A 27,162-nucleotide genomic window follows, 5' to 3' on the forward strand; every position below is an offset into this window, starting at 1 on the left:
CAGGTGGCTGCGTGCGCCGCTGCAAGAGTTGACGAGGTCCCGGATGCCCAGGCCTTCGCGTCACAGCGGGCCGCCGGTTGGAGGGGGGCCGACCGGCCTCGCCAAGGGGAAACCCGGGGGAGACACGGATCCCCGCGGGCGTTGGCTGGCGTCACGTGCTATAACTGTGGCCAGCTGGGTCACCTGGCATCGGGTTGCCCAGCACCCCGGCGCCGGGCTTCGGGTCATCCACCATCGTCCGCCCGTCCGCCGGCCGCTCCACAAGACCCCCAGGCATGTCGCGACACCTCACGCACACGGTCCCTGCCCGCATCTCATACACCGCGATTCGGCGCGCCAGTAAATCGCGTTGCGTTGAGGGGTGGGGAGCGGAATGGGGCTGATGTTCGGGGGCCACTTCGCGCGGTTCAGTGGTCCGAGTTGGCCCACAGGGTCGTGGCCGTGGCGACGGGCTCGTCGGTTATTCTCGGGGATATTGAGGGAATTCAATTTCGATTGTTGGTCGATACGGGGGCTTCGGCTACTATAATCTGCGACCTCATATACAACGTGTTACCAAAGAGATGTCAGGCACTCACCCCGTTCTCCGTCCCTTGCTTTGCGGCGAATGGAGGTTCCCTGGGGATTATTGGCCAAATAACTGCACAAATTTGTATTGGCGACATTAAATTATCTGGTCCCATTTTGGTTTCCGATGCCTTGGCCGTTCCCTGTCTGTTGGGTACGGATTTCTTGGGGAGGATGCCCATCAAAATTTTGATTGACAAAGGCTGCATCGAGCTTCCTTCGGGCCGCCGGATGGCGTTTCTGCCTTCACCAAACCGGCTGCGCACAGCTTGCACGACTGTTCCGGCTATGGCGTCTGAAACCGTGCGGATTCCGCCGGGTGCGCAGATGCTGATACCGCTTCAGTTACGCAAACCACTGGAGGCAGACGCTACGTCGGGGGTTTTGTTGTCTCCTTCAAATACGACCGAGCGAGGGTTGGACCTGGTGGGTGCACAAACGCTTGTGCCTAGAGATGGACAGCCCTTCATTCAGGTGCTGAATGCGGGGTTGCGGACGAAGGTCGTGCACCGAGGGGCTGTCATTGCACATGCGTCGCTGCCGCTGCACACTGACTCCGTTGCAGCTCATGTCGGTGAGGCGCCGGCGTCCGGGACGCAGGTGGGTGTCGATGAGGCATGGATGGATTCTCTCTGTTCAGGGGCTGAAAATCTTTCAGAGTCACAAAGATTCAAGCTGCGCATGTTGCTTCGTGATTTTCCCGATGTTTTTAGCAAACACAAATTCGATGTTGGGTGCACTAATCTATTGAAACACCACATTGATACGGGGGATTCTGCTCCCATTCGGCAAAATCCGTTCCGATTAAGTCCGGCAGAGAAGGAACATGTCCGGTTGGCAGTGAATGACATGCTTGCCGCAGACATTGTGGCTCCCTCCAACAGCCCATGGGGTGCGCCCATTGTGCTTGTTAAAAAACATGATGGCAGTTTGAGGTTTTGTGTGGATTTTCGGAAGCTTAACAAGGTTTCGCTGGCGGACGCGTATCCACTCCCTCGCATGGACGAGTCGCTCGATGCCTTGGCGGGGGCACGGTATTTTTCAACCTTGGACCTTTTGTCGGGGTTTTGGCAACTGCCCTTGGATGACGCTTCCAAACCTAAGACCGCGTTCCGTACGCCACAGGGCCTTTATCAGTTCAACCGGTTGCCCATGGGATTGCACTCAGCTCCAGCGACGTTCCAGAGATTGATGGAACTGGTCCTAGCTGGCCTGCAGTGGGACTCTTGTCTTATATATCTGGACGACGTGATTATTTTCAGCCGTACGTTTGAGGAACATCTGGACAGACTGCGGGCTGTATTTCTCAGAGTGCGATCGGCTAATCTTAAATTTAAGCCTCAGAAATGTTTCCTGTTGCGTGAATCGGTGCGGTACCTCGGCCACGTTGTCAGTTCTACGGGTATAGCCACCGATCCTGCTAAAACTGACTGTGTAAGGTCGTGGCCCACGCCCACGTCTGTGGGGGAAGTCCGCAGCTTTATAGGCTTTGCGTCCTATTACCGCCGGTTTGTTGAGGGGTTTGCGACGATCGCCAAACCCCTTCATGCTCTGACGGCTAAGGGGGCTAAATTCCATTGGGGGGAAGAGGAAGACAGGGCGTTCAGGGCGCTTCGCGATGCCCTTGTCCGAGCTCCTCCCTTGTGCTATCCCGATTTCACGTTGCCCTTCATCCTGGACACCGATGCCAGCAATACCGGCATCGGCGCGGTGCTTTCGCAGGTTGTCAACGGGGTCGAACAGGTCGTTGCCTACGGCAGTAGAGTCATGTCTCCGGCAGAGCAACGTTATTGCGTCACCCGCCGTGAACTGCTCGCTATTGTCGTGTTTGTTCAACAATATCGACCGTACCTGTACGGTAGGCATTTTACGGTTCGTTCCGATCACGCCGCGCTACAGTATGCGTTGAAAATAGACCAGCCGTCCGGCCAGCTGTCACGTTGGCTTGAGGTCCTACAGGACTACACGTTCACGGTGGTGTACCGGAAGGGGACACAACATTTTAACGCGGATGGCTTGTCACGCCTTCCTCCGGGTGATGGGTGCGCGTGTTTTATGGGCTCGGGGAGATGCAAATCGGCCACGAGTACCGCTCCGGCTTCTCCCTTGGCAGCGGCAGCAGGGGTGGTCGATAGGGAACCTGTCGCCGAGGGGGACTCGCAGGTGTTGGTCACTCGCGACTCACTCCTCGATCTGCCTCTGGACGAATGGGGACGGTTCCAGATGGAAGACAATTCCCTCCTCAGGTTACGCCGTCGTGCGGAGAGAGGGGGAGATTGTCAGGAAAGGGTAGGTACTGTCAGGTTGCGGGAGGGTCTCCTCATGTCATGGGACGCCAGCTCGGGGCGTTACAGAATCGTCGTCCCCACCGCTGTGCGGGGCAGGGCCGTGTGGGCGGCGCACGAACGCGTCCTGCATTTAGGTATTCACAAAACGCTCGCTACACTGCAATTGGATTTTTTTTGGCCGGGAATGGCGCGCGATGTCGCCGACCTTTTGAATAGTTGCACACAGTGTGCGCGGCGGAAACACCCGGCTAGGGCGGCTTGCCCACCCCTTCAGTCCATTCAGGTGTCCCGGGTTAATGAGTTGGTGGCTCTTGACATTCTGGGTCCCTTCCCTGTCACCGCTCGGGGAAATAAGTACCTGCTGGTTGGGGTTGAATATTTCACCCGTTGGCCAATGGCCTGGCCCCTCCCCAACCAGTCGGCAGCAGCCATTGCGGAGGCGTTTCTCCAGGGCTACGTCCTGGATAAGGGTGCCCCGGAACGGCTGCTAACCGACCAGGGAAAGAACTTTTCGTCCAATCTTCTGCGGGAGGTTTGTGACCTTTTGTGCACACAGAAGGTCCGGACTTCCCCCTACCACCCGCAGACCGATGGTATGGTCGAACGTCTACACCGGACCATTACCTCTATGTTGTGTCATCAGGTAGACGACACACAGTTGGATTGGGACCTGAGGATTCCCGGAGTTCTGGCCGCATATAGGTTAGCGCCTCACACGGCCACGGGCTATTCGCCCTTCTACTTAATGTACGGCAGGGAAGTCGACCCCCCCGTGGAGGTGCAATTGCGGGTCCAGTCTGCGGCTTCTCGCTCGAAACTGTCCGAACACGCTCAGTTCAATATTCGGAAGTTGGTCGAGGCGAGGGTGGCCGCGCAGGAAAATTCCAGGGCAAGGCAACGGGCCAATGAGCGTCTGTATGATCGCCGGGTTACGGTGTATAGAGGAAAATTGCAATCAATAATCAAGTCAGACAGTATCGCATTGGAGATGGCCTTCTGCTGTGGGTGGCTCATGCTGTAACGCCCTACACGAGTGTCCAGGAATTGTGAGATTGAAGGCTGTTGTGGTTCATCTACGATGCTTTTGTTCATCTGGTATTCTTCATACCTGTAACAGAAAAGAATATGAAACAGATGTCAGAAAATCCCTTATAGCCACACATGTTGTATTTGAAACTACTCTTTACTCATATCAATGTTGTTGTGTTAATATTCATTGTCTATTGTACACTACGGTATACGATAATACATTTCAGTTTCAGTGTATGCAATATTAAGAATATTTTCACTGCTTCAAAAGTCATAAGAAAGCCCTTTCCCTCAAGAAACTGAAGTCATATGCTTTATAGCAGTGGTTTTCAAAGTGGGGACGGGGACCCCTGGGTGCCGCGAGGGGGTGCTAGGGGGGCCATGGCAAGTTGGCATGAAAAGTATAGCAAAACAAAATAATTGAATAAATTAAATAAGTAAAATAAACCAAATTAAACCAAAAATAAGCTAAACAATATCCCCATTAGTTAAGAACTCCACTATAATAATCTATTGCATCTCTGAACATTACTACTATAATCGTTATTATTTTATTATATACTGTATATATCCCAGTGGTGCGCTGCCTCACAGACCTAGACTACGGTAGCACGCTATGTCCATGCGCTGCCTGCTGTTTGGGCATGATATGAAAAGGGAAGGCTAATGGTGGATCTTCTGTGACTGTGTCATCATTTTCCTCTTTACAGTGTATATGTCTTACTATGTTTCCTATTGTACTTGGATGGGTTTAGGGATGCACCAACTCCATCGAGTTGTGAAAGGAGGTGCACAGAAAAAAGAGTGTGGCACGGCCCATGTCAGGGGGGCCTTGGCTGGAATCTACTGGTATATGGGGGGCCTTGTCATGGTAAAGTTTGGGAACCCCTGCTTTATAGTTCACTCTCTCCTGCACACCAGATTCCATGGTGCCTTGCTGCATCACACAGCAATTGCAGGTCTACTGCTGCCTCATTCATTGTTTAATTGTGATAGTTTATGTCTTCAGCGACAGTTCAGCTTAGTTGTGATTAACCAAAATTACATAAACGACCTCAATGAGGCAGCACACCAGCCACTCTGAAACTGAACGATTGAAAGAGTAAAACTGGAAGGCCTGTTTTTGTCTCATGTGTGTTGGAGAGACTGAGATATACATTTGTGTTTATCCGTCTAGCAGCAAGGTAGAAATGATACTTTAAAACGGACGTTGACATGATGTTGAAGAGGTTTTCCATCTGAGTGTGCTACACTCATGTACCTCATATAATCGGGGTTCAAAAATCCCTATTTTTGTAAGCATTAACCAGCAAGGGAGACGTGCGTTTACTGTCTCGTTGATACAGTAAATATGCAGCAGCTAGTAAGTTACGGTACATCCGATAAGGTGCTTAGCATTCGTTCAAAACTTACCTTTCTTTGTGCAACTTCAGGTGTCGAACAAAGTTAGACGTTGTGGCAGCACCGTCTGTAATCTTCGACCCGCATGTTTTGCAAATTGCAACTCGTTTTTTGTCGACTACATCGTAATTTTTATAGCCAAACGAAACTATCTTCGGTATCATTTTGCCAACTGGCGCATTGTTGCTTGTTGCGCTTCATTGGTTGTCTTGCAATGTGCCTGCTTAGATGCTGTCCAATCAAAACAACGTGGGACTACAGTGATTGGATGTCGTGCAGGCAGCGCGCGTGCTCTCTGCATGCATACAGGTGGTGCACATTTTTTTCACAAATGCAGATAAACTGAGAGCGGCGCGGCCGTGTGAACATTTTTTCCCCCAGTTTTCATGGGAAGTAGCAAGTCTTCTCGAGTCAAAAGGCGCAAGTCCAAGTGAAGTCACGAGTCATTGATGTTAAAGTCCAAGTCGAATTGCAAGTCTTTGTACATTTTGTCGAGTCGAGTCTGAAGTCATCAAATTCATGACTCGAGTCTGACTCGAGTCCAAGTCACATGACTCGAGTCCACACCTCTGGCCACTCACTCCACATCGAACAGCCCCCCTAATTAATAATCATAAGGTGACGTCCTCCAAATGGACACCTCCCACCATTCATAATAATTAGCGGCTGACGTCACTCCACATGGGGGGCCGAGGTGCCTCCTCCCCCCTCCTCAGCGTTAACTTACAAACCTCACTACAAAGGCAAAACCCTCAAGTCAAGCAATCTCCGTAATGCTATTGAGACATCAAAGTAAAAAGGACGTCATGATGAACAAGGGATTATAACCTTAAAATGAAATAGGTCTGTGTCACTGCGCCCTTACAAATTGCACACGCATTAATGCAATGAATATCACGTCGCGGTCTGCTTTTTGCTTGCAAGTTTCAGATTAACTGCAATACACCCGTCCTTGGACGGGCTAAATGCTAGTTGTAAATAATTGAGCAGTTTTACATACAGTGAGGGAAAAAAGTATTTGATCCCCTGCTGATTTTGTACGTTTGCCCACTGACAAAGAAATGATCAGTCTATAATTTTATGGTAGGTTTATTTGAACAGTGAGAGACAGAATAACAACAACAAAATCCAGAAAAAACGCATGTCAAAAATTTTATAAATTGATTTGCATTTCAACGAGGGAAATAAGTATTTGACCCCTCTGAAAAACATGACTTAGTACTTGGTGGCAAAACCCTTGTTGGCAATCACAGAGGTCAGACGTTTCTTGTAGTTGACCACCAGGTTTGCACACATCTCAGGAGGGATTTTGTCCCACTCCTCTTTGCAGATCTTCTCCAAGTCATTAAGGTTTCGAGGCTGACGTTTGGCAACTCGAACCTTCAGCTCCCTCCACAGATTTTCTATTGGATTACGGTCTGGAGACTGACTAGGCCACTCCGGGACCTGAATGTGCTTCTTCTTGAGCCACTCCTTTGTTACCTTGGCCGTGTGTTTTTGGGTCATTGTCATGCTGGAATACCCATCCACGACCCATTTTCAATGCCCTGGCTGAGGGAAGGAGGTTTTCACCCAAGATTTGACGGTACATGGCCCCGTCCATCGTCCCTTTGATGCAGTGAAGTTGTCCTGTCCCCTTAGTAGAAAAACACCCCCAAAGCATAATGTTTCCACCTCCATGTTTGACGGTGGGGATGGTGTTCTTGGGGTCATAGGCAGCATTCCTCCTCCTCCAAACACAGGAGTTGAGTTGATGCCAAAGAGCTACATTTTGGTCTCATCTGACCACAACACTTTCACCCAGTTGTCCTCTGAATCATTGACAAACTTCAGACGGGCATGTATATGTGCTTTCTTGAGCAGAGGGATCTTGCGGGCGCTGCAGGATTTCAGTCCTTTACGGCGTACTGTGTTACCAACTGTTTTCTTGGTGTCTATGGTCCCAGTTGCCTTGAGATAATTGACAAGATTCTCCCGTGTATTTCTGGGCGGATTCCTCACCGTTCTCATGATCATTGCAACTCCACGAGGTGAGATTTGCATGGAGCCCCAGGCCGAGGGAGATTGACAGTTTTTTTGTGTTTCTTACATTTGCGAATAATCGCACCAACTGTTGTCACCTTCTCACCAAGCTGCTTGGCGATGGACTTGTAGCCCATTCCAGCCTTGTGTAGGTCTACAATCTTGTCCCTGACATTCTTGGAGAGCTCTTTGGTCTTGGCCATGGTGGAGAGTTTGGAATCTGATTGATTGATTGCTTCTGTGAACAGGTGTCTTTTATACAGGTAACAAGCTCAGATTAGGAGCACTCCCTTTCAGAGTGTGCTCCTAATCTCAGCTTGTTACCTATATAAAAGACACCTGGGATCCAGAAATCTTTCTGATTGAGAGGGGGTCAAATACTTATTTCCCTCATTGAAATGCAAATCAATTTATAAAATTTTTGACATGCGTTTTTTCTGGATTTTGTTGTTGTTATTCTGTCTCTCACTGTTCAAATAAACCTACCATTAAAATTATAGACTGATCATTTCTTTGTCAGTGGGCAAACATACAAAATCAGCAGGGGATCAAATACTTTGTTACCTCACTGTATATAAATTGCATTGGCATATGTGGTCATTGACACGGTAAAACTAGTCAAGATGGTGTGGTGGTGTTGCAGTGTCAAGAAAAGTGCTTCATGGTGTCTTAAACTCTCTTCTCATTTGACAGCAATTGGAGAGTACAGCCATGTCTTTAGCTGCATGCAGTGAGGCATGGGGCGTCTGCGAGAATGCCGGCAATTCACGGAGCAAGACCAGAGGTCGAGCCATGCTGCCCACGTCTAGAGAGGTATTTGTGTGCTTGAATAATAATAGTGAAAATTATTGTACAGGCAGACCTTGCTTAGCGCTCAAAATGTGTATGCTGGAGAAGTGGCCACTAATCAAATCGGCGCATAAAGGAGTTCATTAGACAATTGTATATATGGGGATGCATTCCCAACAGCTTTAATTCTTACATGTGTAATGCGAGCGTAGGCTGGGGCTTCGCCGCCCCAGCCCCTAACCCATCCAGGCGACACGAGCCATCGGGGGAAGGGTTCAAGGGTGGAGCCCGCGGGCGCTAGGGGGTGGTATTATCTGGAAAGTTCTCAAGGGGTGTGGTGAAGGGCAGAGTCTGGGTGACGCGGGAAGGGGATATAATGGAGAGCCGGAAGGGGCTCGAGGTCAGTTGGTGAGAGCTGGAAGCTGGACCACGTCGCGGGTCTCCGTGAGCCATCGGCCACGTGGCGACGCGGAGACGGCTCCCAGCGCGCCGTCTGCCAGCGGTGCGCGGGAGCGGGGAAGCGGGACGCCAGCTCACGCGACGCGCCGCGGAACGTCCGAGAGAGCGGAACGCGAGCTGTCCATATAACGAAGAAATAAACAGACGGAGACACAGTCGCTTCTTCTTGGTTCTTTCGGTAAAGTCACGTAGAAGGGAAATAATAAAATAATAAAAATAAAACATAATAAAATACAATTTACACTATGGGGACCTCATTTGCCAGTAAAAATATGATAATTGGTTCTTTACCCTTCTATCTGGCAACAAAACTGACACCTTTTTGCAAGGAGTCATGTTTGCATAGACCGCAATACCTGCAGTCATAATACAAACAAAAGAACATAACTCTGATAATGTGCACTGTCCTTGAAGTTGATTGGTCCACACCCGAGACAGCTTTCCTTCGAGCCTAGTCTCATATTGGTTGGACCAGATGACGCCAAAAGGCGCACAACTCAAGGACAATGCACCATCAGAGTATGAGAGCTCGGGGCAAGCATCTACACTATGGGGACCTCATTTGCCAGTAAAAATATGATAATTGGTTCTTTACCCTTCTATCTGGCAACAAAACTGACACCTTTTTGCAAGGAGTCATGTTTGCATAGACCGCAATACCTGCAGTCATAATACAAACAAAAGAACATAACTCTGATAATGTGCACTGTCCTTGAAGTTGATTGGTCCACACCCGAGACAGCTTTCCTTCGAGCCTAGTCTCATATGGGTTGGACCAGATGACGCCAAAAGGCGCACAACTCAAGGACAATGCACCATCAGAGTATGAGAGCTCGGGGCAAGCATCTACACTATGGGGACCTCATTTGCCAGTAAAAATATGATAATTGGTTCTTTACCCTTCTATCTGGCAACAAAACTGACACCTTTTTGCAAGGAGTCATGTTTGCATAGACCGCAATACCTGCATTTATAATACAAACAAAAGAACATAACTCTGATAATGTGCACTGTCCTTGAAGTTGATTGGTCCACACCCGAGACAGCTTTCCTTCGAGCCTAGTCTCATATGGGTTGGACCAGATGACGCCAAAAGGCGCACAACTCAAGGACAATGCACCATCAGAGTATGAGAGCTCGGGGCAAGCATCTACACTATGGGGACCTCATTTGCCAGTAAAAATATGATAATTGGTTCTTTACCCTTCTATCTGGCAACAAAACTGACACCTTTTTGCAAGGAGTCATGTTTGCATAGACCGCAATACCTGCAGTCATAATACAAACAAAAGAACATAACTCTGATAATGTGCACTGTCCTTGAAGTTGATTGGTCCACACCCGAGACAGCTTTCCTTCGAGCCTAGTCTCATATGGGTTGGACCAGATGACGCCAAAAGGCGCACAACTCAAGGACAATGCACCATCAGAGTATGAGAGCTCGGGGCAAGCATCTACACTATGGGGACCTCATTTGCCAGTAAAAATATGATAATTGGTTCTTTACCCTTCTATCTGGCAACAAAACTGACACCTTTTTGCAAGGAGTCATGTTTGCATAGACCGCAATACCTGCAGTCATAATACAAACAAAAGAACATAACTCTGATAATGTGCACTGTCCTTGAAGTTGATTGGTCCACACCCGAGACAGCTTTCCTTCGAGCCTAGTCTCATATGGGTTGGACCAGATGACGCCAAAAGGCGCACAACTCAAGGACAATGCACCATCAGAGTATGAGAGCTCGGGGCAAGCATCTACACTATGGGGACCTCATTTGCCAGTAAAAATATGATAATTGGTTCTTTACCCTTCTATCTGGCAACAAAACTGACACCTTTTTGCAAGGAGTCATGTTTGCATAGACCGCAATACCTGCAGTCATAATACAAACAAAAGAACATAACTCTGATAATGTGCACTGTCCTTGAAGTTGATTGGTCCACACCCGAGACAGCTTTCCTTCGAGCCTAGTCTCATATGGGTTGGACCAGATGACGCCAAAAGGCGCACAACTCAAGGACAATGCACCATCAGAGTATGAGAGCTCGGGTCAAGCATCTACACTATGGGGACCTCATTTGCCAGTAAAAATATGATAATTGGTTCTTTACCCTTCTATCTGGCAACAAAACTGACACCTTTTTGCAAGGAGTCATGTTTGCATAGACCGCAATACCTGCAGTCATAATACAAACAAAAGAACATAACTCTGATAATGTGCACTGTCCTTGAAGTTGATTGGTCCACACCCGAGACAGCTTTCCTTCGAGCCTAGTCTCATATGGGTTGGACCAGATGACGCCAAAAGGCGCACAACTCAAGGACAATGCACCATCAGAGTATGAGAGCTCGGGGCAAGCATCTACACTATGGGGACCTCATTTGCCAGTAAAAATATGATAATTGGTTCTTTACCCTTCTATCTGGCAACAAAACTGACACCTTTTTGCAAGGAGTCATGTTTGCATAGACCGCAATACCTGCAGTCATAATACAAACAAAAGAACATAACTCTGATAATGTGCACTGTCCTTGAAGTTGATTGGTCCACACCCGAGACAGCTTTCCTTCGAGCCTAGTCTCATATGGGTTGGACCAGATGACGCCAAAAGGCGCACAACTCATGGACAGAGTTATGTTCTTTTGTTTGTATTATGACTGCAGGTATTGCGGTCTATGCAAACATGACTCCTTGCAAAAAGGTGTCAGTTTTGTTGCCAGATAGAAGGGTAAAGAACCAATTATCATATTTTTACTGACAAATGAGGTCCCCATAGTGTAGATGCTTGCCCCGAGCTCTAATACTCTGATGGTGCATTGTCCTTGAGTTGTGCGCCTTTTGGCGTCATCTGGTCCAACCCATATGAGACTAGGCTCGAAGGAAAGCTGTCTCGGGTGTGGACCAATCAACTTCAAGGACAGTGCACATTATCAGAGTTATGTTCTTTTGTTTGTATTATGACTGCAGGTATTGCGGTCTATGCAAACATGACTCCTTGCAAAAAGGTGTCAGTTTTGTTGCCAGATAGAAGGGTAAAGAACCAATTATCATATTTTTACTGGCAAATGAGGTCCCCATAGTGTAGATGCTTGCCCCGAGCTCTCATACTCTGATGGTGCATTGTCCTTGAGTTGTGCGCCTTTTGGCGTCATCTGGTCCAACCCATATGAGACTAGGCTCGAAGGAAAGCTGTCTCGGGTGTGGACCAATCAACTTCAAGGACAGTGCACATTATCAGAGTTATGTTCTTTTGTTTGTATTATGACTGCAGGTATTGCGGTCTATGCAAACATGACTCCTTGCAAAAAGGTGTCAGTTTTGTTGCCAGATAGAAGGGTAAAGAACCAATTATCAAAATACAATTTTCACGACGTTTCGGCCACAACGCAAGCAGCCGTCCTCAGGTGAAGAACAGGTCTGTCGGGGAGACAGCGTCTGAATGAACACAGTCGCTTGTCGTCGACCTGTATTATTGCACATGTATGAGCAATATATGAGGGCTTCATTGAGGAACAGCACTAATAATACAGATGCTAAAACTTCTTTTGAATAAGTAATATTTTAAAATACTTTTTTTTAAACACGCTTTAATGAAATGTACCGTATGAGTAATGGCAGAACTCCCCAACTCCAGGAAGTGGCCCCGAGGCTTGCCATAATGTAAGGGACCGTGGTCAATTACAGCCTACGTAAGTTGAGCGTTGACAATTAGACCCAAGCCTAAACATAACATATACAAAAGATTGTTTCAAAATATATATATTTTTTGATAGAATCTAGTATTGTCATTGATACGGCTATTTTAATACACACAATGGACTGGAAGGACAAGATTAAAGGGCTCGTATAATGCACATGCATAATGTACGTTGACTCATTAATCGCCCCCCCTCCACTTTACGCAAGAGCGTGAAGTGTGGTCACCACATCTACGCCTCTATATAAGGAACAAAACAGGTGGACTTCTCCACAAATCTGTCTGTCGCCTGATGAAGCTAGTTGTAATACTGGCAAAACATCGTACTCAGATTGTAAATGTTGTGGCTTGGCTCTCCAACACACCAGTGTGCTGTACTAGTGACAAATTGGCATGTTCTGTTTACATTACAACCCTTACTAGTTGGCTGTGTCGGGTGGTGGTGGATTTTAACGACACATATATTTACACGATCTAACAAAACAAACCTCTTATGGATGATATTCGTCGTGAAAGCCTACGTGTTAAACGGGATATTCGATGTCCCCTGTGAAGCCGATGGCGTTTATTTTATGGCTCGTACATCTTAGTATTAACCAGGACGGCCTGTCGGAATAGAACCGCAAACCTCTGCAACAAGTGGCAAATGCACTACCGCTGAGCCACGTCAATTATTTTATTCATAAACTTAGGTTTCCACGGCCAGCGTTATGATGCATAGTTGATTTGTGGGCTTAATTGAGGAGTGTGTATGTTCTCCACCTGCTGTACATGGACGACTCGTAGACTGAACTCTTAGTAAGGGCTTGCGCCAGTTTATTAACACAGAGGTAACAAAACACACCAGAGGTAGGTGTCCCTACACTCAGTCCTTGACGCGGACGTCAGGCTCTATCTATTCCTAGCCTGGGCTATCTCTTGGCCTCTCACTCGAGTTGGGATGGGGGCTTATCCAACACCACCCGACCGAGGAGAGCAGCACCCCACGTAATCTTAACCGGCTCTTGCAGACTTCTCTGAGCCCTACCCCTGGCTGTATCTTCGGCTCTCCTACTCGTAGAACCCGGACGGGGGATCAGCCAACACCGTCCGGTCACGAGCAGGAGAGACCTTCTTAAGACGCTCACCATCCCGGGCTCCCACAACGACCCCGCTTTCGCCACGGGGTCCCCCTTAAGTATTTCCCGTGACATGACGTCATTGCGCCTCACAGCGCTCATGATGTCATGTCGTCATACTACTCTACACATGTTTAGTGAGTGACATTGGGGATGTCACTGTATGGTGCCGGACAGCATCGTGTGTGTTGCAGAGTGATGCCGGCTCTAGCAGAGCACGGCGTGCGATGCACTGTGTTGCCTCTGAAGAAGAACTTCTGCAACTCAGTTGGACTCACTACACATGGATTTCCTCCCATAAAATAAAAAACCCCTTCCAATTGAACATGTATTGCTCATCTATCCCAATGCTGGAAATTACTTGCAAAATTACTGAATTCGGATGACACATGCAATCATCATCCCCTCCTGCTGCCAAAAAAATGGCATGACCCTCTTTAAAAATATTCTTGATACTTAGGATTTTCTGGGTCAGGAAGTGTAACAATAATAAAAATGTTCTTGTCCCTAACTCTTGTTTCTGTCCTCCTGACAGGTGGAGGTGAATGTGAGTGTGCGCCACATGTACCTGTACAGCCGCGAGGTGCGTGGGGTGGTGGCACGTCTCCGCGCCGAGTGTGGGTCACTGTCCGTGCACGCAGTTGCCTTGGCCCACACTCAAGGTGATCTGAACAAGGCCTTGGGACACGTTCGTAATGAGAAACAGGCAAATGTGCAAGCTTCTAGCATGCGATCGCGACAACCTACACGTGAGGTGGTAAGTCTTGAATAATAATAATTTAGTTGACAGTAATACCCCGGTTTATGTCGGGGATGCTTTCCTTAAATGTGCGACAACGAATACCGAAATGACGTAAATCAACGCAATTTTTCCACGAGGACTAAACAATGCTGAAGCCGTGTTAATGCGTGCATCTTCATCCTAGACGTATCCGCAACATTACATTCAATTACTAAAAATACTACACTCAATACTAGTTTCGGCAGTAAACGTTAAAACATTATTAGCAGTACATTATGAAAATAAAATCACTAAAATATCATGCGTAATTACTATATTGTACTCCATAGTACAGAACATTTCTTTATGTGCGATGCAAAGTAGTTTGTGTACAGGGTTAGGTGGAGGTGAAGGTTGAGAGGCGACAGTTACGAGAAAGGGCAGACGATGCTGTCAGCGACATGAGTGTGGGTTGAGGCAATGCTAGTCGGGTAGCGGTGGTGTTGATAATGAAGTGACAACGTATTTTCTAAACGATATAAAAGGGGGAGGTGTAAAATCGCAAGGCTTACAGCGCAAGGCTATCACGAAGGCGCAGTACAGCACATACAGTAGTCTGCAGTAGCTACATGTTGTGATGTTGCTTTGTGGAATGCCAATTGAGGAATTTGTCGGTCATTTGTGAATTTGGAAAATTTGAACCGTGACAGCAACACACATTGGCCTACTCTTATCAAACTAGCTTCTTTGCCCATCCTAGGACGGAAGCTGTAATATTACGAAAAAAATTAGCAGAGTATAATTGTATCTTGTGTTAATTGAATGGCAGTGAATCTTGCACGAAATTATGTCATAAAACACTTCACTGCATTTCACTGTAGCACTGTATATAACTGACCTTCAATTTGTTCTAATTCACTGCTCTGATACTTTATTATTTTCTGCTTTCGGTCGCTGGGGTGCAAATAAATTGGATTGCAATACAATATCTGGAAAATCACCGAGAAATGTCTATGTAACCAAAATGTAGAAGCATAAATTAGACTTATCTTAGGAAAAAATATAGACCCCAAATCCAATTTGTTGCCGCGTAGAATTATTTATTAGATTCATTTTAAATAAAGAAACGTGAAACTTAAAGCGAATTTGCAACAAATAATAATTCTGCTCTACCTTAATGACGGGGGTGCGGCATGTGGAGTGACGTCACGCGCGGGACACAAACACCCTAATTAATAATCATGAGCGGATGACGTCACTGATGTGGACCACGCCACCCACCCCCTCATTAATAATCAAGAGTGGATGATGTCATTCCACATGGAGTTTCCCCCCCTGATCAATAATCATGAGCGGATTCCGTCACTCCACATGGAGCTCCCCCCCTTCATCAATAATCATGGAATGATGACGTCACTCATGTGGACCCTGGCCCCACCCCCTCATTAATAATCATGAGCGGGTCTTTATTTTCGATTGAATATTTCAGATTAACTGCAATACACCCGTCCTTGGACGGGCTATAGGCTACTTTTATAATAATTTAGAAGCAAAAATTAGACTTACCTTTTGTTTCAAGTGCTGAAAAAAAAAATAAAGACACCAAATACACTTTATTGCTGCGTAGAAATATTGATTTGATTACATTTCAATAAAGAAACGTCAAATTTAAAGTTAATTTGCGTAAAACAAATTATTTCCAATCAACCTGCGGGAATGTAAAAATCCACCCGCTCATGATTATGAATGAGGGGGGGGGTGTCTCTTTTGCAGTGACGTCACGTACGGATTTAGCACTGCTGCGTATATTTATTTTTTACTTTCTGTAAAGAAACGTCATATTTGAAGCAACTTTGCGAAAAAAACTATCTTTCCACTCGGCCTTCCGCGTGAGTGTAAAAATCCACCCGCTCATGATTATTTTATTATTAATGACGGGGGAGGGGGTATGTGGAGTGACGTCACGTGCATTACACACATTTCTGGGCTATTATAGTAGTAATGCCATCAGCGGGAATTGTAACGTCCACTGTGAAGCGTCACTTTCATGTAAATTGCATCATCAGAATCGCTGATTTAGATCTCTGTATCGCGAGAAGAAAGCTCAAAGTGGTCCATGGGCGACCGGGATTTTGCTTCGGTGGCCATTGGACTTTGGAACTCTCTGTCAAAGTTGGTCAGGGAGTCTAGTTCAGTATGCATGGGGTCAGTAAAAGAGAAGAAGCAGAAAGAGAAGTGTTGTGAGCTGCGGTCCTGAGTGAATGTGTGTACAGGTGAGCGTGTAGCTCGGTGAGTGAGCGTGTGGGTGATTTGCCACAGTGTAATGGTTAGCACACTGGATTTGCGATGATCCTAAGGTCACCAGTTTGTTTCTATGGCAGTTGAAACAACGGTGCAAGTCTCTCGAATTCCCCCCCCCTCTACTGCCTCTGCCCAGCCAGTAATGTAAATGTTGTACAGCACAGTCCAAGGGCAGACTGCGTGTGGTGGGTAAAGTTTGGGTGCACCCATCTCTTCATACCAATAACCCGACTGGAAACGATAACCACTCCCTGACTTTCAGAACTGATACTTGATTGATAATTGGTTTTTTACCCGTCTATCTGGCAACAAAACTGACACCTTTTTTGTTGCCAGATAGAAGGGTTAAAAACCAATTATATTTTTACTGGCAAATGAGGTTCCCATAGTGGTACTTGATTCTGAAAATGGTTGCAGGCTTCTTGGTTACTGTTTAACAACCCTACCATGTACACTGGTACTCAGAGTGCTGGGAGCTCACTGAATGCATGTACTGTATGAACTCTTCTCTTGGTCTGGCTGGGACTGTAGGGTCCAGATGAAGTGGACCTGCTGCTTGGTGTTGAGCGGAAGCAGCTGGCAGAGTTGGAGAGTGTCCTAGCAGAAACGCTGCTGCGTGCTGAAGCCTTACAGCAAGTATGTCAGCGCATCAAGCAGTACAGCGTAGCACACTGCAACACTGGTTTATTATTAATAGAGTGCCCCCTTCACACCGGGGTGACTCAGAGCGCTTTACAAGCAGTAAGCAACTTGCATCATATCTATGGGACCTTTTTGCCCAGTATCAAAAATAATGAAAAATAATGAAAAATAATCATAGGTTTTACCCTTTCTGGCAATACACCAGGAGGTTTTTAGATATTCCAACACCAAATAGATACCTTTTGCAAGGGATCAAGTCTATATTAACCACAAATACTTGTGGCAAAACATGCAAACAAGCATGCGCTGATAATATATTCTTTGTCCTTGAAACTGATTGGCCTTGTCTGAGCAGTTTTAGACCAGAGAACACCAAAAGGTACACATTACAAGGACAATGCAAGTATCAGAACACGTATATCTCTGGTCGAGCATTAATATCTACAGGACATTTTTGCCAGGATCAACAATGATGAAACATAAGAATAGGTTTTACCCTTTCTGGCAATAAAACAGATGTTAAGATATTCAAACATCAAATAGATACCTTTTGGAAGGCACAAGTCCTTTTTTTATCAATTTGCATCACATCTCAGCAAATTGAAAAAGGCATCACCAGCAGCAGCTGTCCCCGTGTGGCACAAGAGGACTCCGCACCGACCAGCAAGAAGATATTAGTCTGCCGGTAGAGGGCGATGTTCCTATGGGTATCTCAATTGAGTAATTTGTGGGTCATTTCCCAAATTTGAACCATGATTTGCCAGCACACAATGACCTCATTTCAAATTGTTTCAGGGGATATTTAACGTCCACTGTGAAGCAGATAGCGTATACAGTCTATTTTCCTATAACGTGGTAGTTGCGTTCCTGCAGAACACCGTGTTATAGAAAAATGGCATTATAATAGATAATATAACATAGGATAAAGCACAGTCAGCGATAACACGTGAGATGCGTACGCAGGCCGAACAAACACTGAGGTGCGTGGATAGCATCTAGAAGCATCCAGCAGCATTCCGCCTTGTGCGATAATGCTTCGCCGAGGTAGCCGTACAACCACTTATTCCTACTCGTGCAAAGTAGTTCCATTCACTCTATCGCGTTATCTCCAATTCGCTTCCGCATTGTAAAAATGTGTTCCCTAATATATTCATTGCATTACATAAAATTCGCGTTATGAAAACTATGCGTTATCGGAGATCAGACTATTTATATGATTAATAAACTCAAATGAGTAACCAGGGCGGCCTGCCAGATTCAAACCGCAAACCTTTTGAAACAAGCAGCGGACACGCTCCTGTTGGGCCATGTCACCACCCCGTTGTGTTCATGCACACAACTCACTCGTCTTATACATGCACTGCTCTTGTTGAGGAAAAGCCTAGTTACTGCTGCCTGAATGGATTGCCAGATATTCCATGGTGTTTTTTTGCAATTGAGCACAGAACTTTGCATTCCTTCCAGTCGTAATTTTTTTTAATTCGTTTAACAGTTTTAACTAACATCAAAACTAGTAAGAAAAGTGTTATTTTAAAAAGTAATTGGGCTCGGGCAGGATATAATCCTGACGAGAAGGGGTAGTGAGCGATGGTTAAGAATCACAATGGAGTTGCACTGAAGGAATGGAATGCGATCAAGGAGATGGAGTGATATAATCAGTTCGTGTGCTGGTGCTGGATGGATTCCTGCAGCGCAGGATCCTGAGAGGTGGCAGTGGCATGGGGAGGTATTCATCTGGCAGTGGATTGGGCATGGCTGATAATGGTGATGAGCAGGTTTACTAAGATAGTACCTATTCGACTTGAGGGCACTACATTATTTGTAAATGTATATATTGCATGTTTGCACCTCCAATTAGCACGGTTGGCTACGTACGGTGCGAAAGAAGTTAGACATACATATGGACATTGCATTTATAACTACAGTGTTAATCTTTGAATTTGTTTTTCTCTCCATGCAGAACTTGGCCCTTTGCCGTAAGCGGTTGCTGGCGTGCATCACTGAGAGGTCTTGTGTGCTAGACTTGATCGGTCACGCAACACCCAGTCGTCTAAGTCATACGACTCCTTCTGCCAAATGGAGCCCAGATCCTATTGGCCCACTGTCCCCAGGTATACACGTGGTATGGAACATGCAGATGTTTATGCACAGGTCGTAATAATAATTTGCTTTAGAGTAGCTTTCTTTATGCCGGGGTGTCTCACAGCTTTTAATACGTGAGAAGCACCTTACATCTCATCTCAAATACTTTAAGGGTACCCCCAGTGACAGCAGTCTCTGGAGCACAAGGTGACTCAGCACCTCGCCTGCAAGAAGGCATTCGTATTGTCAGTCGGGGAGATTCTTGATATGTATTTTCCAATGGAGTAATTCACTCCGTAATTTTGGGAATTTATAAATATATGTTTTACTATGATGCCAGCGCACATGGCCTACTCATTTCGAGTTACATTAGAGGATTTTTAACGTCCACTGTAAATTAAGCAGATGGTGTGTGGTAATATACCATGAAGGCACACCGCAGTATCAACCAGGGTGGCCTGCTAGGTTCAAACCATGAACCTCTGCAACAAGCACCAAACGTCCTGCTGGGCCATGTCACTACCAAATAGTACAGTACCATGTATTGGGAGTAATAATGTTACAGGACACACATGCCATGCCATAATGTCATACGTCAAGAGTACTTACAACATCGCACAGTGATTCAAGGGAGTACACAGTCCTGTGAGTCCAAAGAGTTGAGCGAGACCGGAGCCATATAATACAGCACAATATGACCAATAAGGGCCAATTACTTCTACATATATATAATTTACATTTGTATATCCGTTCATTTATCTATCATGCTCTTGAACTCCCAAACGCTGTGTGGGAGAACAAAATCCATAAAATATAAACAATTTCCCTTGCCGAGGACATTCCCAGGAAATTGTATAAAAGGTCTGTGAAGACGCATTATAAATGAATGTGACATTCCTTTATTATTGTTAACGAATGTGCTGAAACAGGTAAAACATTTATTAGTCAATGCCTGTGTCCTCTCCATTTGCGCTTAGGTTGAGTTGGGATTGTCCAGATTTGGCATGGAAATTCGTCAGCGCTTCTTCCACCACACACGCCATGGTTCTGGTTATGGCTGTGATTATAATATGGTTATGGTTGTGGTTAGAATATGGTTATGGTCGTGATTATAATGTGCTCATTATTGTGGTTATAATGTGGTAGTTGTGGTTATGGTTGTGCTTAAAATATGTTTACGTTTTTGGTTATGTGTTTGTGGTTATAATTTAGTTATGGTTGTGTTTTGAATAAGCTTATGGTTGTGGATAGCATGTGTCTGGTTGTGATTATTTAACGTGGTGATGGTTATAATGTGATGGTTGTGTTTATAATTTGTTAGTGATTATAATGTGGTTATTATGGTTGTGGTTAAAATGTAGTTTTGGTTGGGATTATATGCTCCTATTGTTGTTAGAATATGGTTATGGTTTTGGTTAGGTTATCATGGTTGTGGTTATAATGTGGTTGTGGTTATGGTTATTTGGGTTGTGGTTATGTTGTGGATATTTTGTTCTGGATATATTGTAGTTCTGGTGGTAATGTGGTAGTTATAGTTATACTTATGTGGTGGTTATGTTTTGATTTTGGTAATGTAACTGTTGTTGTAATGTTGAAGTTATGTGGTTGTGCTTAGAAAGTTGTGGTTATGTTGTGGTCTCAATGGGGTTATAATGTGTTGTGGTTATAATGTGCCTGGTGTGGTTGTGCTTAAATTGTGGTTGTGGTTATATTTTGGCTGCTGTGGTTGTGATTCTGTGGTGGTTATGCTTGTGGTTGCAATGTGGTTATAGTTTTTAAGATGCAGGTTGTGGATATAGTTGTGGTTATATTGCGGCTATTGTGGTTATGTCTCTGTAGTTGTGGTTGATGGTTGTAGTTATAGTGTGGCTTTATTTGTGGTTGTAAAATAGTTGTACAACTGTTACTATTAACAATATTTGTTTTAATATGTTGTTGATGTTGATATATTATTGTTGTTGATGTTGATATGAACATTATTACTGTTGATAATGTCACAACATTTAGATTTAAACCTTTCGTGACTGCAGGGATTCATCTTCTTGGTTCTTTCGGTAAAGTCACGTAGAAGGGAAGTAATACAATAATAAAAATAAAAGATAATAAAATAAAATAATTCTCACGACGTTTCGGCTACAACGCAAGCAGCCGTCTTCAGGTGAAGAATGAGACACTACCAAGCTAGGAGCTTATATATAAACTGGGTTGGAGGTGCAAGAAGAGCGCCTTAACAAAAATAATGTGCATATGAAGAGGAATTTAGCATATTCATGGGAAATGCGTAGGAGGTGGGTGGGGGGGTTTCATAGTCATATTATGCCCATGCATTATGCAGGATCAACAGCACCAAGGGGGGGTGCAGGGAGTAGCATTAACAAAGGAAAGGAATGTTAATAGTATGTAGCTGCAGTTACTAAACAACCACGTAGAAAACTAAAGTATAAACTACATAAAAAACTAAAGAGATCCCACCAACAGCCTCGTCACTAAAACCAACAAAATCATTTCTGATTCAACCGCATTAATTGATCAGACTAAACAGTTCTCGTTGAAACCTTCTGCAGCCAGACCACCAAGATTATACGGCTTGCCAAAGATACATTAAGATACACCTCTTCGTCCCATTGTCTCTACTATCAACTCCCCCACCTATAAATTGGCTCGTTTTTTGTCTGAAATCCTACGGCCTTTCACTGGAAAAACCACCTCTGCGGTACTAAACTCTACTGACCTGGTATCGACAATCAAGGGGATTGCCCTGTCCCCAGACGACCTGCTTGTCAGTTTTGATGTGGTTTCCTTATTCACCAAGGTTCCTGTACCTGACACCATCGCAATCATTGAAGACTTGGTTCATCAAGGACTGAATGCTGGGGTACCCCCTCTGGTGAGACACTGCTTAACCAATACATACTTCACCTGGAATGGAACTTTTTACAAGCAAACTGAGGGCACCCCAATGGGCTCCCCCCTATCTCCGGTTGTAGCCAACATCTTCATGGAGAAATTTGAGACTGACGCCATCCAGACTGCCATTCTACGCCCGACCTTATGGAAGAGGTACGTAGACGACACTTTTGTCATCTGGCCACATGGCAGGCCTACTCTAGACCAATTTCTCGACCACATCAATTCCATACACCCAGCCATCAGATTCACCATGGAAGTCGAAAAAGATGGCAAGCTACCCTTTTTGGATGTCCTAATCAAAAGGAGACCTGATGGTTCAATGAGCCACTCTGTCTACAGGAAAGCCACCCATACGGATGCTTACCTAAAACCGGATTCCCACCACCATCCATCCCAGAAGAATTCCCTCATCAAGACTCTATATCATAGAGCCCAATGCATCTCCGACCAGGAACACATTGCCAGTGAACTCAAACACGTACGCCAAGCTCTTAAGGCTAATGGTTACTCCGACTACACAATCCGCAAAGCCATTACTCCAACCATCAAGAAGGATCCTGTTGAGGAGCCTTTCAAGACCATCACCTTACCCTACATTGCTGGGGTCACAAAAAAGATCTCCAAAATCCTGATTAAACACAAGATCCAGGTCCGATTCAACACAGTACATAAAATCCGTGATCTGGTACCGTCTGTAAAATATGTGGTTCCAGACATACAGTACCCTGGCGTCTACAAACTAAGTTGCCTCTGTGGTAGCAGTTACATTGGGGAAACCAAACGACATGTCTCGGACCGCATCCATGAACATAAAGCAGACCTGAAACACGGTAGGACAAACACCTCAGCCGTGGCAGATCACTGTTACAACTCAGTGGGCTCACATGACATTGACTTCTCCAAGACAGAGGTTCTCTGCAAACCATCTGGCTATCATGAGAGATTCGTTCATGAGGCGATCCACATATACAAACACAGAGACAATTTTAACCGAGAAGATGGATTCTGGCTTAGCAATCATTGGAAGGACGTAATAAACCATTTCGGATCTTAACTGATTGTGTTCACGTTTACGGTGACCTTCAGACCGCGTTCCACTCACTGGCATTGTATTCTCCGCAGGGAATGGATTCTTTGCTCCGCTGCAAGTTTTCCCCCCACGACTCACCCATTGACACGACGGTCAATGGTACAGCGTATAATAACAAATAGTATAACATTTATATGCTTAATACAATGTACAAAGTAATATATAGTATCGTAATTGTATAGTAAACATATAGCAGTGTGATACACATTAGGGTGAGTAGAATAATACATAGTGTTATATTAAAATGTATAAGGTGGTTTATAGCAATACAGTATATAATTTAATGTTGGGTTTATCTATGGCAGTATATAGTACGGTGTATGCTCGTGTGATGTAAGAGAATAAAGTTTAGATGGAAGCATATTATATAATTTTTACGACGTAGAATTGTAATGTATTACTTGCTGTTAGTAACTCAGCTTATTGTAGAGTATAGTAAGTATACTGATGGTGCTATGCAGTTTATACTTTAGTTTTTTATGTATTTTATACTTTAGTTTTCTACGTTGTTGTTTAGTAACTGCAGCTACATACTATTAACATTCCTTTCCTTTGGTTTAACACGTAGGCTTTCGCGACCAATGTTATTCATAATCAACGTTTTTGGGTTTAGATCGCGTTTATTTATAAATGTGTCGTAACCCTCCACCACCCGACACGGCCAATCAGTAAAAATGTGTCACGTTGACAAAGACAAATAGTTCACTGCTTTAGCCCACCGGTGTGTTGAAGCCACAACATTTACAATTTGAGTACGACGTTTCGCTGGTAATTGCAACCAGCATCATCGGGCAATTCGCCAGAATGGTGAGGCTCTGCTGTCTCCCGTTCTTATATAGAGCAGCAGCAGGGTGACGTCATCATTAACTCATCAACTCATCAGGTGCAAAGATTCAAGGGGGGAGTGATTGTAATTATATACTAGATTAGTAATCAGGCTATTGTTACGATGCGAGTTGTAGATTAGTAATCATTTGGAATGTTTTTTTTGTGATTATGCTACATTAGTAATCAGTTAGTGGTTGTTTCCCTTATAAGTAATTGTAATGTATCTTATTTAATAATACGCTTCCAGGCCGCACTAAGCCTGTAGCTGTCTGAGCGATTAAAGTTATTTCTGTTTCTCTCAATTTCAATCGATTCTCTAATTAGTCTTTGCCAGTAGTAACTAGTTTTACACAACACTTCCACGTTGTCAAAATCAATTGAGTGTCCCTGTTGGCATGCATGTTCTGCTACTGCCGACAGTTGTGTTTGTGATAGTTTAATATTTCGCTGGTGTTCTTTTAGTCTTACACTAACGTTACGCCCTGTCTGTCCAATATAGCATCTGCCACATACACAATTAATCCGATATACACCTTCTGTTGATAATTTAGGTAATTCGTCTTTAGTGCACGTTACTAGTTGTTGAATTTTGTGTACTGTACCAAATCTTACTGTAATGTTTTGCTTTTGCAAAACACGGGCTAATTTATCAGTTACTCCTGAGATAAATGGTATTTTTATTGTTTTAATAATCTGATCGCTTTCAGCAGTGTTGCTTTGCGATCGTGATTTGGCTTTTAGTGCTCTGTTAATTTGAGCATTATTGTAGCCATTCTGTCTTAGTGCTTCTTTAACATGTTTAATCTCTCTCACTAGACTTTCACCATCTGACACTGTTTTAGCCCGATGTATGAGCGTCTTGATAAGAGAGGATTTCTGAGCTGGGTGATGATGCGAATCTGCATTCAGATAGGCATCAGTGTGCGTTGGCTTTCTGTAAACGCTGTGTGTTATTTTACCGTTTGGGCCATGCCCAAGTAAAATATCCAGGAACGGGAGTGTGTTATTCACCTCCATTTCCATGGTGAACTGAATGGCCGGGTTTTGTGCATTGAGATGATTTAGAAAATCGTTAAGTGTATCTTTACCATGTGGCCAGACAACCAAAGTGTCATCCACATATCTAAACCAAAAGGATGGTTTTAATGTGCTCGAGGCAAGTGCTCTGGTTTCAAAGTTTTCCATGTACAAATTTGCTATAGCAGGAGATAAAGGAGAGCCCATTGCTGCTCCCTCCCTTTGTTTAAAGAATTCGCCTCTCCATAAGAAGTAAGTGTTATTTAAACAATGGTCAAATTGTAAATGTTGTGGCTTCAACACACCGGTGGGCTAAAGCAGTGAACTATTTGTCTTTGTCAACGTGACACATTTTTACTGATTGGCCGTGTCGGGTGGTGGAGGGTTACGACACATTTATAAATAAACGCGATCTAAACCCAAAAACGTTGATTATGAATTCCTTTCCTTTGTTAATGCTACTCCCTGCACCCCCCCTTGGTGCTGTTGATCCTGCATAATGCATGGGCATAATATGACTATGAAACCCCCCCACCCACCTCCTACGCATTTCCCATGAATATACTAAATTCCTCTTCATATGCACATTCTTTTTGTTAAGGCGCTCTTCTTGCACCTCCAACCCAGCTTATATATAAGCTCCTAGCTTGGTAGTGTCTCATTCTTCACCTGAAGACGGCTGCTTGCGTTGTAGCCGAAACGTCGTGAGAATGATTTTATTTTATTATGTTTTATTTTTATTATTTTATTACTTCCCTTCTACGTGACTTTACCGAAAGAACCAAGAAGATGTCACAACATTGTTGATGTTGTTATGATATTGTTGTTGATTTAGAATTGACTAGTGAGTGTCATCAAGGAATCCATATAATTTGCAGTCACTTAAGTCAGTCCCTCCAGAAAAACGCGATTATGCGATCGCATGATTCCATGGAAAATCAGCCAAAGTCCGCATATTTATGCGGGGGGCGCGTTTTTTCAAATACGCCGCACTTTCGCCGCATAAATTGCAGATTTCCGCGCGCAAAATATGCGGGCTTGCATGATTTCATAATCCCCGCATTTTCGTTGCAAAAAGTCACATATATCTTAGCAGAAAGTTGAAAAATGTTGCGTTTACTTCACACAAGCGCAGCCATTTCCCCTGTTGCCATGGGAACGTTATGAAGTGACGTCACTCATTACGCGACATCATTGAAAAGCTGCAAACCCCGCGATGCCAATGAAACCATGATGAAGCCCGCAAATCTTTCTCATTTGCCAACAAACATAAGCGCAAAAGACCGCGCAAAGCAGTTTCCCAGTGTGTTACATGACAGTGGGGGCAAATTATTTTGCACTCCGTGCAACTGCGTGTTGGACCACAGGCGGAAGTCGACGCTGGACAGTCACTTTGCAACCGACAAACATTCGAGGATGGTTAAAGCAGCAGCGGAATCAGCCAAGATGAAGCAGCTCACCTACACTGAGGCGTCAACTTCCAAAACAGTTGCTAGGGCTGAAAGAATCAAGGTCAGTAGCCTATTAGATTAAAGCTTGTAAAATTATGAAAAGGCTGATAGTTAAATTGAAACAGAGAGAGGTGTGTGTGAATGAGATTTCCAAGTATGTTGTGTGTGGATGTAAGTTAACGTTAGGGTTAGATAGACTAACAGTAGTGTAATTTCCCATGCAAGATGATTGATTTTGGCATGAAAGAATTGTTTTATTTGCAGAAACGCTACTGTTCTGTGAAAGGCTTACTGTAAATGATTCAGTTTTATACAGCAGTTTTCTGTAGGTTACACTGGACTTTGTGTGTGTGTGTGTAATACAGCCCAATGATACAAAAGTATTTTTCTATTTGTAGATTTGTGAAACCTGGGTTGCCACCTGCACTGCCATCAACATCCCACTGTCTAAGACTGACCACCCTGCACTGAGGAAATTTCTGAATGAGAAAGTCATCAATGGCGGCGCCATTCCAGAGGTTCACCAGCTTCAAGATATGTACTTGGGAGCAGTATATGAGAAGGAAAAAGAGGAGCTGAAGACACTTCTTGCCAGAAAACCTCTTGCTGTGATATTTGATGAGACTCCAGATGTCGAGGGGAGATGTGTCCTGAATATCCTCCTTGCACCACTTGAGAAGGATCATTCTGGGAGGATCTTGGCCTACCTTGCAGATACTGTTTTCCTTGAGCAATGCAATCATTC

General features: G+C 44.8%; 2 protein-coding genes across 2 annotated transcripts in view; both read left to right on the forward strand.

Annotated features, from left to right (window-relative positions):
• Window positions 1-27,162, forward strand: part of LOC133357588 (dual specificity tyrosine-phosphorylation-regulated kinase 3-like) — a 520,504-nt gene that overhangs the window by 263,751 nt on the left and 229,591 nt on the right. The gene's annotated exons all lie outside the window — the stretch shown is intronic.
• Window positions 1-27,162, forward strand: part of LOC133357472 (tektin-like protein 1) — a 59,484-nt gene that overhangs the window by 23,505 nt on the left and 8,817 nt on the right. Inside the window, exons 4-7 of the mRNA XM_061575416.1 lie at window positions 8,001-8,120; window positions 13,911-14,132; window positions 16,929-17,033; window positions 19,000-19,150. Coding sequence (XP_061431400.1) covers window positions 8,001-8,120; window positions 13,911-14,132; window positions 16,929-17,033; window positions 19,000-19,150 — 598 coding nt within the window. The remainder of the gene's footprint in view (window positions 1-8,000; window positions 8,121-13,910; window positions 14,133-16,928; window positions 17,034-18,999; window positions 19,151-27,162) is intronic.

Source organism: Lethenteron reissneri, chromosome 58, assembly GCF_015708825.2.
Source record: "Lethenteron reissneri isolate LAM-NWPU_2019-01 chromosome 58, ASM1570882v1, whole genome shotgun sequence".
In the NCBI taxonomy this organism is placed as follows: domain Eukaryota; kingdom Metazoa; phylum Chordata; class Hyperoartia; order Petromyzontiformes; family Petromyzontidae; genus Lethenteron; species Lethenteron reissneri.